Source organism: Suricata suricatta, chromosome 11 (genome assembly GCF_006229205.1).
Source record: "Suricata suricatta isolate VVHF042 chromosome 11, meerkat_22Aug2017_6uvM2_HiC, whole genome shotgun sequence".
Lineage (NCBI taxonomy): Eukaryota > Metazoa > Chordata > Mammalia > Carnivora > Herpestidae > Suricata > Suricata suricatta.
In genome coordinates this window covers 87,342,912-87,355,594 of record NC_043710.1, presented here as the reverse complement: position 1 = coordinate 87,355,594, position 12,683 = coordinate 87,342,912, and the positions used below count along the sequence as shown (strand labels likewise).

The 12,683-nt window shown below is 51.0% G+C and overlaps 1 protein-coding gene across 5 annotated transcripts in view; it reads right to left on the bottom strand.

Annotated features, from left to right (window-relative positions):
- The window catches only part of KIRREL3 (kirre like nephrin family adhesion molecule 3), a 548,409-nt gene extending 537,935 nt beyond the window's left edge, over positions 1 to 10,474 (bottom strand). For 2 of the 5 annotated variants that reach the window (XM_029956333.1, XM_029956335.1), the window contains exons 1-2: positions 10,329 to 10,474; positions 7,411 to 7,845 (exon numbers count right to left, since the gene is read on the bottom strand). In XM_029956333.1, coding sequence (XP_029812193.1) covers positions 7,411 to 7,465 — 55 coding nt within the window. In that variant the 5' untranslated portion in view covers positions 7,466 to 7,845; positions 10,329 to 10,474. Of the gene's footprint in view, positions 1 to 7,410; positions 7,846 to 10,244; positions 10,266 to 10,328 lie in introns of those variants that run through there. The other 3 variants (XM_029956336.1, XM_029956337.1, XM_029956334.1) reach the window with 2 other exon arrangements.
- Between the last annotated feature and the right edge of the window lie 2,209 nt (positions 10,475 to 12,683).

Below are 12,683 nucleotides of genomic sequence, written 5' to 3'. Positions count from 1 at the left end.
GTCATAGGGTGCTTTCTGATCACAAAGGAAAGACTGAGAGAATGTGGCTCTCTGAGACAGACACCAGGCTACACAGAGCCCCCGGGGATAAAGCATGGAAAGATGAATGCGAGGCTTGGTTGTCACTGCTGCAAGTCAGCATCAGATTTCAAACTCCTGTCTTCTACGCATCGGTTAGAAAGACACTAAACTTGCAGAAACTGTCCGGAGAACACAGACCAAGTATACTTATCAAGACCATCTTGATAATCCAGCCTGATATTGACGTGTCTTTTTAGTACTGACGACCCATGTCGTGGCAGTTTTGGTTTCAATTTTCCAAAACATGGCCTCAGGTAAAATCTATCTCACTCTGCCTAGGAGGAAACCAAGGCCAGGTGGAAGATTACAGTGAGAGCTCATCTCCCATTTCCGGAAAATGGTGAATGTGTTCTAAGTTCTAGACATGGCTACACCTTAGCAGTAAGTGGTATGTGTGTAGAGTGAGGTCACAGACGGGAGGAATTTGGAGAGGCTTCTGAACTATGGGGAGGGATGGGGGAGCCTCCCTGTGGCATGTGGGAGGCATCTACATCCATATGCTTGTCTTTATCTCCAGGAAGGAGATGGAGGAGTGTGCACTCTCTCCGCCAAGCCCCAGCCAGGGCCCCAACAGAGTAATTCTGCAGGGAGTAATTCACCCATGCTGGCCACTATTTCCATGGCTTTGCCTTGTTGTGAGCGTACCCAAGGAAAGCTGACATTTATTTAATCCTCGTAGTGGTGTTGACTGTGTACTCACAGAAACATTGTATGCTTGCGGAAGACATTTGTTTCCAAGCAGCTTATGCTAAATTGCAGTGATATAAAGGAAACACTTATCCAATATTGACATTTACTGACTTCTAGAAATGTATAGCCAGAGTACTCATTTTTACAGTCAGGAGAAGAGGAAAAGGGGAAAAGCACAATGTTTGATCTCTAGCTCCTTCAGTGGCTCAGGAGCAAGAAGTCAATTCATGTTCATGCTAAATATGGTGGAGATCCTTACTCTATGGCAACAGCGTGGGTTCTGAGAGCAAGTGGAACGTAGAAGCCCTTCTGTGCTTAATCCCCAAGCTCCGGCAGAGAGCAGGACATGGCATTCTTTGCATGCATGCAGGAGAAGTACTCCAATGATCTGTAAGGCATCTATATATTTTTTTATGTTTATTTACTTTTGAGAGAGAGAGGGAGAGGGAGAGAGGGAGAGAGAGAGAATCTGAGGGAGGATCCAGGCTTCGAGCTGTCAGCACAGAACCTGACCCGGGGCTCAAACTCACAAGCGGTGAGATCATGACCTGAGCCGAAGCCAGCCGCTTTACTGACTGAGCCACCCAGGTGCCCCTAGGTATCTATATTCTTATTGGATGTGCACACCTAACTGTAGTTTCTACTTTTCCCCCGGGGAAAAGGCAGTGATAGGCAGGGACATCAGGGACCGCACTGTGCTTCGATGCAGAGTGGAGTCTGGAGCACTCCCCTCTCTGGAGAGGAAAACCCTCTCTGTTTGGAAAACAGGGTGAAGCTAGTACATTTAGGCACAGGACACTGCCTCACTCCTTGTGGACAGCAGTGATGCAGACAGGAAGCCCAAGGGAACAGTCAACGCCTAGAGCTGTAGTTCCCACCAGCCCGGGCTCCATGAACACTGGGGTGTCCACTGACCTGCGGTAAGACTGGAGCCCCAGTCACTGTGCCACGAGGGCCACATGAGATCAGGATTGTGGTGGTGGGAAGAGTCCAGCCTGCTCATGATCTGTAGGACCCTCTCACTGCTGAATTAGAGCGTCCCTGCTCCCAGGCACAGGTGCGGTACAGGGCCTTACTCTTTCTAGGGTGACTCCTAATTAAAAATGCCTGCACTGGTATTTTGCCTAAAAGTTATTTCAGGCTTTTATTTATTTATTTTATTTATTTTTTAATAGTTTATTTTCAAATTGGTTTCCATATAACACCCCGTGCTTCTCCCTACAAGTGCCCCCAACCATGACCATCACCGCCTTCCCTCCTTCCCCCTCCCCCTTCAGTCCATGGTTTCTTTTCAGTTTTCAATAGTCTTTCATGATTTGTGTCCCTCACTCTCCCCAGCTCTCTTTCTCCCTTCCTCTCCCTATGGTCCTCTGTTAGGTTTCTCCTGTTAGACCTATGAGTGCAAACATATGGTATCTGTCCTTCTCCGCCTGACTTATTTTGCTTAGCATGACACCCTCGAGGTCCATCCACTTTGCTACAAATGGCCATAATTTCACTTTCTCATTGCCATATAGTACTCCGTTGTATACATATACATATCTTCTTGATCCATTCATCAGGGGATGGACATTTAGGCTCTTTCCATGATTTGGCTATTGTTGAAAGTGCTGCTATGAACACTGAGGTACATGTGCCCCTATGCATCAGCACTTCTGTATCCTTTGGGTAAATCCCTAGCAGTGCTATTGCTGGGTCATAGGGGAGTTCTACTGATAGGTTTTTGAGGAGCCTCCACACTGCTTTCCAGAAAAGCTGCACCAGTTTACATTATTTCAGGGTTTTAGAAAGATAAGGACTGTGGTGGAGAAATGATGCCCGTGCCCATGTAACTCCCTCCCCACCCCTGGTTACAAGAGACCCTAATGTGAATACTGTTGTCTGCCCCCGACTGCCTCCCCCCACCGCCGCCCAGGGCCCACTCCTGTGTGCAGGCAATTTTCTTTTCCTTGTTCATGTTTCCAAAACAGTTTATCTTTTTATCTCCTTGGAAGAAAAGTACTCTGCAAATCAAAGGTATCATTAGTATTGTTATTATTTTGCTATTGAAATCTCTTGAATTCACTCTGGATTATTCATGTGCTTTTTTGGGTCTGCAATATAATGCCGCCTAAGTCACCCCCACTGGGCTGAACAAAAAAGAAAAATTGCATCTTCAGGCCTAATCCCCTGCTCCACCCCGTCTCCTGCTGGCCCTGGCTCCTACCAACACAGGCACACCAGGGAGAGCGGCTCCTCAGTGCCATGCCTAGCTCACTGCTACCATGTTCCAAGGGAGATCCTTCTTTGTAACCCAAGAGGGAGGCCCCCCTCCGTGTCCTGTAAGTGCAGGGTGAAGGCTCTGACCCCACCCCGCACCCCTGTTCCCCTGGGGAGTTTCTCTTCCTTCCTCAATAGGTCTGGCTGGCAACAGAGAGCTCCCTGCTGGGTAGCAGACACGGATACCACTCCCATGCCCCAGAGATGTGTCCCAGCTGCCCTCACTCAGAAGATCTGTTAAAGAAGTGGTCCCACGCCCTTGGCAGTTGTGCACTGACCTTCTAGGACAAAAGAAGCTATTCTTCCTCCTCTAGACAAGATGTCATCTCACTTGGGGTGCCAGTGGGGGAGCATCGCACTTGCTACTTGCCTCATCTTTTGTTATATCGCAGTTCCGGGCAAGGGGAAGTGTTTGCTAAATTGCTGTTCACTCCCGATTTCTTGTTCTAATGCCTTCTCAGCCTGTAGGCCCTATGATTCCTCCATTCTTTTGGCTGCCTCTGACATGCTCAGGCTATCTCCTGGTGGCCCTCCCTCTTCCCAAAGGAGTCTCTTGCAAGTTGAGGCCTCCTTCCTTTCCATGCTTCCTATCATCCCCTGTGGCCTCCCTCACCCTGGCCAGCTCTCTCCACTCCTAAGCTATTTGCCCTGCATCTGCTTCAGGCTCTTCTAATCCCTTGGAGAGTCATGTCACCATGAATGTCTGCTCCTCCGGCGGCCATGTGACAGCCCTTTTGGTGATTCCTGCCAGCAAGTCAGGAGAGCAAGCCACTTAGAGTCTTCTCAAGGGGGGAGGTGACACCCCAGATTAATCTTCAACTCAGGGAGGCCATGGACCAGTAAAGACGAGTTTCACTTACACCCCAACACGTTCAGAGCAGCCTGGCACACATGTCAATCCAATAAGAGTTCTGGGTTCTCCAGAGCTGGAACCTTCAGACCCACAAAGTAATTAGGTGGGACCAGCCTCTGTGGGAGTGCTAGACAAAAAGGTCAGGGAGCAGGGAGGTGAGCAAGTTTCCAAAGAGCATCTGAGTTCGAGGCATCACCCTTGCATCCCTGTACATTCCCCCCACACTGTCACTGTCTCACCATTGAGATCTCTGGGAAACAGGGGTCTTCATGCCTGCTAGGACACTAGCCCTCCACATCTACTTAAGACGTGGATGTGCAGGCCGGGTGGGAGGGCTCTTGAAGATGAAGGAGGGCATGGAGGGAAATAGTTGTGGGCCAACTGAAATGATAAAGGGAACAAAAATACAGCAAGTTCTAACTTTATGGATGACAAGAGAATCGATTCCTTTTCACCCAGGGGCAGAACATGCCTCTTCTCCGCGGGAGGCAAATTGTGCTGTGACATTATCCCTCTCTGTACAAAGCATGCAGTCCTGACAGCTGATGGAAGAGGCATCCTCAGCAAGAGAGAAACCTACCCGCGGCACAGACTGGCACCCCTCCATTTCTCTGTGGGGGATGGGGGCGGCCAGGCCCAGGGACGTTGGCCAGGGTGGAAATGGAGGGATGCCATTTGGCCTTTTAGTGCCACCTTAGGAAGGAGAAATGAATATTTAATCTCCATCCACACGAAAAGCCAAAACTTTAAAGGAAGACGGGATGCAACGAATCACTGACATTAATTATACTTGAATTTCACCCTCTAAAGGGTTATGAAGAAAAGTAAAGGTGAACCAGTAATGGACGAATTACAAGAGAGGGACTTTAAGAGTTTTTACTTCAATGTTTTGGCATTAAAGTCTTCCGAGCATGGCTGGGTGCACTCCCTCACTGTGGAAACAAAGACAACGGGAGCAGGAAGCCCGAGAATTGTGTTTCCCAAAACTCTAACATGACACATAGGTTCCCAGTGTGAGAGGTGCTGGGAAGCAGATGGATGTGTCACCGGAGTGCCAGATAAAGGCCTAAAAAGAGCCCTGGACATTTGTTTTCTCTGAGTGGAGGGGCATCCCTGAGTCTCTACACATTGGCTTCGAAAGTAGCCCACGAGGAGGGGTGGGTCCGACGGGTGACTCAGGCGGGGAACGCCAGGCAGGGGGCAGCTTCAGTCAGGGGGATGTCCGCGGATATCACCTATAGCCTGCTGGCTAGTCCCCTCGTGACCTCTTGGAAATGGACCCGCTCTGGCTAATAACTTGACAAATATAGAAGTGGGCACAGGATATGTGCAGGGGGTCAAAAAGAATCCTATGGGGAATTCGTGATACTCAAAACAGTATCCCCATTAAAACACAGGTCTACCGATCAAGTCAGAAGGTATTGTATCACTAAAGTCCACCAAAATTGTCGCTCTTGGCCCTTAATCCCTGTCATTAGAGGCTGTCTATTCAAGAAACGTATAGTGTCCAGGGATAGAAGGGATTCTGACTGGCTGCGTTCACTCTGTCTCACTGTCTTTCTTTCATCCCATTTTGGAGCCCTGTGGCTATGACATACCAGTTGGTAGGGCGGACAGTGCTGGCCAAGCTCAGAATACTCAGGAATAACAAGAAACTAGGCGTTGCACGATGCTGTGGTTTCTTCCTAGTGTTCTCGGGGCTAAGGGTAGATGAAATGGAGCATTTAACCTCCATAGGTAAATATTTAAAGAATCATATGAGACAGCAAAGAAATAGCTCAGTGCTGAGAAAGGGATAAGAAAGGTGGAAGATGCAAGCACTGTGATGCTTCAGACAGCCAAAGAGGCACTTAGATGCCAAAGGCTTCTTATACCAATCTAGAGGGGCATCAGAGCTCAAACTTTCTAACCACACACGGACTGATTAAAATGTGCCCTGCTCCCATGAACCTATGTGCAGGGGTGCGGTGGGCTCCTCCTTGTAGGGATTCTACATGCAACTTCCTGAGTAAATTGGTAAGAGGTAAAGAAGAACAGAAGTGCGTGTGTGCGCATGCACCCATAAGCAAGCACACAGGCATCCAAGAAAGAGGGTAATCTCATAAAATGGTAATAGAACCCAAACTGTTTCTGTACCCGTGTTCTGAGATAGTTCTTATTCATTCAGCCTGAAAACTCGAGGGATAGGCAATTTATCTTCCTGCTGTTGTAGGGAGCCCTGGTGAGACGCACACAGCCATATGAATACAAGAGCATGTGTGGCTGTGTGTGTGTGTACACATGGCCATTACACACAGGGGTGGGTGTATACATACTGTTGGGCAGAGAGGCCCCTCCGGTGTAATGTGACCGGTCTAAGCAAAGTTTGCTAAGGGGGGGGGGGACTCTGCAGTGACCACACATATCAGTGCAAGAAGCAGAGGAAGGAGGCGTGGGTTTTTGCTTACATTTGGCTTCTCCCTGACAGGAGAGAAAAGAAGACCTGCTGTTTGCTTGCAAAGCCAGCCACCCATGGCGGTGCGTGCTTCCTTGAAAACTTTTACCCTTCATTTAATCAACAGATGGACATGCCCTGCTGTGGATTTTTCTGAGAGAGCCCTGTCCCTCTCAGAGCCGTGCTGGCTGGCACAAATGTTGACTCAGATGGCAGAGGCAGCATGGCATTCCATAAAAGTGGGAAAGAGCCGATTTACTTATCTCCTTCACACTCAATTCCACAGGTGACTTTTGACGCCTTTGGCTAAGCAGGCACTGGCAATCCCTCCCCAGACCGCCCCCGCCCCCCACGGCCACTACGGCCTGGCCCCAAGGCTCCCAGAGGCAGGGAGCCAGCCCAGAGGTGGCAAACTTCTTTGCAGAAAAGTCCACCAGTTTCTCTGCCCCTGCTAGGCGGCAGAAAGGAAACAATCAGCACCAGGGGCGAAACTGCATTTTAGACCCAGAATCCAGGGGCTGTGTAGGATTCAGAATTCAGCCTCATTCAGAGGACCCGATGAGATTCAGTGAAAACTCTTCACAAGCTTCTCCCAACCGTTGCAAATTACCCCCACGGTGCATTCGGTAATCTGCAGCCGCACACACTGGCTTTGGAATACACTCAGGCAAGTCAGACCTTATTGGAACTGAAATACCACCGAAACAAAGCCCTCCTTCCCTACCCTCTCCTTCTCCAACCTGCGTTTGCAGGAGACGAGGTGCCCGAAGTTCAGAGCGGCAGAGCCACACAGCCACTGCCTAATTAACATACCCGGAGCATAAAGAACTCATTTGCATCGGAGAGTTTGAGCTGGATGTTGACAAGTGAGAGGAGAAAGTCACCCCTCCCACACCCCCCTGCCTTCCACAGGAAAATAAACAGTACCACTCTGTTGCGTTTGCAAAGGCAAAGGAGCAAGGCCAGCGCCTCTCGGACGCACGGATCGGTTCGAGTTTCCGACGCCTGCCCACATTCTTGCCCTCAGCCTCCCGCGCCCTGACAACCCAGCCGACTTTCTTTGCAACTCCGGCCGCGCTCGCGGGGGTCCTACCTTGACTGAACAGGAAGAAGCACACGAAGAGCAGATCGAGCTGGAAAGGTTTCATTCCTCAGCGCAGCGAGGGGAAGCCGGCGGGGCAACTTGGGTTTGCAGTTAGTTTCTCGCCCCGGGCGGCTCGCCGTGCTCAGCCTCCGCCGCGGTCCTCCAGGGTTCGCGCCAACCATCGGTCTGTCCGGGCGTCCGAGCCTCCGCGCGCGGTCCCCCGGGCCTCCGGGTCTCCGCAGCCCGCCGGGGCCAGTGGCCGGCTCCTAGCCGCCGCGGGAAGCCGGGATCCTCAGCGCCGTCCCCGCTCGGAGCAGATCCATTCTGTGGCTCTCGGCAGCCCGGGCTCACGGCTTCCTCCGGCGGGCTCCTCCCACAGCGAGCTCGCGAGCGGGCGGGCGAGGGAGCCAGTGACGAGTGACAGAAGGGCTCCTTTCACTGAAGCTGGGGCGGGGGAGAGAGGGAGGGGAAACAGGTCATAATTAAAGAGGAAACACTTGGAAAAAGGAGATCTATGCAAAGCGGAGGGCGGAGGGGAGAGGCTCCGTTCTTTCTCTCTTTCTCTTTCCCCCCTTATGTAGGGAGAAATTCAGCTTTTGTCACCATTATTGACCAAAAGGCATCTTGAACAGGGAGCAGACTGTGACTTTTTGTCCACACCACATAATGTTGTTCCACGGGAGTAAAGTTAAGGATGACTCTATGCATGCACACGCATTAAAATATGCATGCTCTGCCTTTGCACAGGGGGCTGGGAACCCGCTGAAAGGGAAAGGGAAGCTGCGAGGGGGGGGGGGTGCATCTTTCCCCAGGAAGGACTTGGCCAATGTGTGCAGCCGGAGTCTCCGGAGTTGGGGAAGGGATACACACGTTTTGCATTTTTTGGGAGACTTTCCTAGGAGGGGGAGATAGGTAATAAAACCCGAACGTTTAGACCTTAGTTGGCTTTGCACTACTCCTACAAAACAAAATGAAGGAACGAGAGGGAAATCAAGCAGGTATGTGACACATGCCCATTTATTATTATTATCATCATCCTGGTTTGTGCCTTTCCTAAAAAGGAGGGGGGGTAGCCTGTCTTGGCATTTGCAGCCCCTCCTCTAATAAGCACTCCATCACCCGGAGAGAGTCTTTTCTCCAAGAGGTGCTGTGAATCCTATTGCGAAGGAGAGGCCAAGGTCACAAGCAACTGCCTCCCAAAAACCTTCAGGTCTTTTTTACCTGTCGTGAAACCCACACTCAAATCAAACTCTGTTTCTTCCAGGATAACAAAGTGAATTTATCTAGGCCTATTTCCTTGATGGACATTTAGATATGGCTGGGACACACAGGCACTGGGAGAAATAAGACCTCAGGCACAGAGCATGCCTTCAGGAGCTCACAGTATAGTGTGGAAGCAGAGGATATAGCAAAGATACAAACTATAAGAAATGTTACAACTACGTCTAATATGCAGCATTACTAGAAGGTGTGTGTGTGGCGGGGGGGAAAAGAGTAAGAAGTGAAACATGAAAGATGCTCTTTTGATGTGTGCCTTTCCGTTTAAAACCAACCATTATTTTCTTCGGTCGCTAGACCTTGGGGAGGTCTTCTGGGAAACGCTTAACCTTCCTTCTGTCAGTATTACATACTTGGGGGATTTTGCTGACTTCAAGCCACATTCCGTCTCCAAGTTTCCATATGGATGTTAGCTTTAAAAATGCATCCCTTGGTATTGATGAACAAGAGGGTTAGTGCCCCAAGAAAAGTGTGTGCTGGTAGGAGCTTACATCTGGTAGTTGACATCAAAGATCTACAAATTAGTAGGTGTCTGCCTTGTTGACTTTTCTATTCTTAACTTAATAGTTTATTTAACTGCATCCCTTAGAGGCTATTAAACATATCAAAGGGAAATTTGTAAGCAAGCGTGGGAGAGGGGGGAGAAATGGAAGAAATGCTGAGCAAGGGAAACTAAAAGGTCCCCAAAGAGGCACCCCATCAGCAAACAAGGTACAGAAGCAAAGTGTCAGCACAGCCTTAGCCTGCCAACCTGATGACAGGCCACGCAATGAAACAGAAGCAGCAAATCAAACAGATGCACAAGGATCGTTCTAAACAACCTGTGCCAGACAACATATTAAGAGGGAGAATGTGGCACCTGTAGTGCCCTAACTTCAATGGGAGCTTTCCATGGAATCTACCTGGTGGGGGGAGATTTCAGTGTAAAGTGTGGGCACCATTCCTAAGGCGAGACTTGTAGTGGATAAGACTAATAATATTAGAATTATTAGAATGTAGACTGTACCTCTCAAAGCAACATTGGGTGTTTTAACCAACATTTATCCTTTAAGCAGCTGTTTCACTTTGACTGCTAATTCCTGAGTGGCCTGGGGCCCAGATTTGCTTAATTCGGCCCCCAGGGAAACAGTACAAAACCAGGGTCAGGAAGCTAGTGAACTGTGCAATACATGAAAAGCAGGCCCACCACACACACACACACACACACACACACACACACACACACACACTCAGTCCTCGACAGGAGAGGGAGGGTAGGAATCCGAGGTTGGAAGGTTCTTGTTTTGCTCTCCCACTGGTCCCTGAGGCTGACCTCATGACCCTCAAACTGGCTCTGATCCCCCTGGCCAGCTGGATCCATTCCCTTCTCCGCTCCCTTCCCCCACCTCCGCCCCCTTCCCCGCAGTCTCCGGTCTCCGGCAGAAAGGGGGTGGGGGGAAAGCTTGGATTAAGTGGTGAGCTGCCTGATTCTAAAATGACCGGGAGGCGTTTCAAGCCTGAGTGCCGGAAAACCCGCGGCACTCTTCGGCAGCCACCACGTGGGGCAGCGAGAACGACAGCGGTACCTGCAGGACCCACAGCCGGCCGGGCTCTGGCGCCAGCCTCGACGGCGGCCCGGCCATCTCCGCCCGGCCGGCCCTTGGCCTCACCTCCTCCGGGGGCTCGGTTAACCTCCTGGCGCTGCAAGGTGCCTGCGCGCAGTTCGCGGGCGAGGCGGGTGGCGGGCGGCGCGGACGGCTCCACCTGATGGAGAAGAGTGGAGATTCTTAGACCTCGGAGCGCGCGGCGCAGCGAGGCGAGAGGAGGGGAGGGAAACGGAGGGGAGGGGAGGGAAAAGGAGGGGAGGGAAACGGAGGGGAGGGAAAGAGGAAAACTGCCCCCCCCCCCCGCCCCACCGTGGGAGCCTGCGCGTCCGGAGCCGGGGACGCGAGGCAGTGGGGCCCTGGGCACGGCCCCGTGGAGGTGACAGCCCTGAAGAGACAACACAAAACCAACCACTTGGAAAACTGCCCTGAATTCTTGTTCTGTGCACATGCCTGCTTCAGGTCTCCGATGTGCCCATAGCGCAAGCCAGGAAGCCGAGGTCCCTCACCAGCAGGTGGCATCCTCTCCAGCGTTTCTGGTCCTGGACCTTAGCCCGGGAGGCCGAGTTCATGGGTCCCCAGCCCCTTTCTCCAGGGCCTTCAGTGCCCAGTCCTGTGTCCTTTGAACCACCCGACTCTGGCGTGCATTAGATTCGCTGAGGCCGGAGCCCACGGAGAATAGGGCTGGCTCCAGATTCTGGGGCTCGCAGGCCAAGAAGCTTCAGAAGGGCCAAGTCTCTGCAGGACTGCTTCCAAGCCCTGCTCTCCTGGCAGCCAGCGTGCCCCTAGAGTTTCCTGAGGTCTGGGACAAAGAGACGAGGCAGGAGGGGTGCAGGTGCAGCACTGTGGTGATACTGCTGCCCAGTGCCCTGAGCAGCCTTCCCACAGACTGTCGGATCCTGGCTCATCATTACTTTCCAGTGACCTTTCCCTTAATGTTAGTGCGATGTCTATAATATTTATTCTTCCCTCCGTTTGTGCAAGGGCCTGTTTGGGTACTTAATAAAGACGTGTGCAATGAATACATTAATTCCTATGCTTGGAAAGTTTGTCCTCTAGTTGGGGAGAAGTAGATACAGGTGGATACATGGGGAAAAACATGAAACACCTCATTGGCTTTTTAATAAGATAGAAATTGCCCTGGAGGTTGTCTGTCAGGCTAGATCTTTCTGGATGGGTCTGTTAGGCCCACTTGCTTGAGGCCGTACAGGAAGCTTCCCAGCTGAGATGTAGCCCAGAGCCCCAACTTTGGTTTCGTGTTTACACTGTCCTGCCCTCCTGGAGGCCCTGCACTGCGCCTGATGGCAGGGCTCCCTCTCCCCATCTTCTTGTGTCCCAAGGTATCACCACCCCGGATAAAGGGAGGAAGAGGGAGAGGCTGTTTTATGAGACAGACCATCATCATGAGTGGAGAATTTCCTGCTTAATGCCTCTTCACAATATTTGTTGCACAGATACATTATAAACCACATTTCCTTTTGTTTTTCATATATCCTGCCAGTGCCGGCTACTACCTTCTTGTTCAGGGATTGAAGCACATCTTGAACAGCCCCCTCCAGGGAGTTTAGGGTAATCTGACTCTCTGTCCTGGGTAAGTCGATAAGGCGCAAAGCCACATATACTTCCAGAGACCAGGTGGTCTTCAGGGGTCCTCCCTTGGTAGCAGCCTGTCTGGCCTGGACAGTCACAATCTTCTGGCTGATTTCTTTTTCAGTATCTGAGCCAAATTTCTTAATCAGGTCTGTGGAGGTGAATTGTAAGATGGTAAGCTGTGCTTCCGTGGTCAGTCTCTAGTGCAGAAAGGCCCCAAAGACCAGGTGTCCTGCTTTCAGAAGCATTCTCCAAAGGGCAGGATGAGTCTGTCCCCCCGATTCACCTAAGACCAAGCCTGAGTGAGGGGGTCATGGTGAGTCTGTTGACCTGGGCTCTGGCCTAAACACCCCAGATTTTGTAGCTCCTTAATGAATTGAGACACATCTTCCTTCATCTATGACAATGACTGGTTTGAGACAATGGCTCTCCAAGGCCCTCCCAGTTCTGAAACTCTGGTACCTGTCCTCCAGAGATTGCACCGCTCAGCCTGGAGAGATTTGAAGGCCCTTCCACAGGGCTCCAAATGTCAAGGCGGGTGACTGATGAGAAAACAAGTTGGGCAGCCCCAGAATCTGCATAGATCCCGCTGCTCTCCAGTTGTTCCCCAAACAGTTCCATGCTCCTCTTGCTCTGAGTGACCTTAGTCTTTCCCCAGACCGCTCACCTTGTGGCTTCCCTCCTCTGCTTATTTTCCCCAGAACCGTGCCCCCCACACAGCTTGGATCCTGAGATCCAGAACAGCTTTTCTTCAGTATGCATTCTATAATTTCATTGGAGGCAGATCTTTTATTAAAGCATCGGAATACCAATACCGGGGTGGCTAGCTGT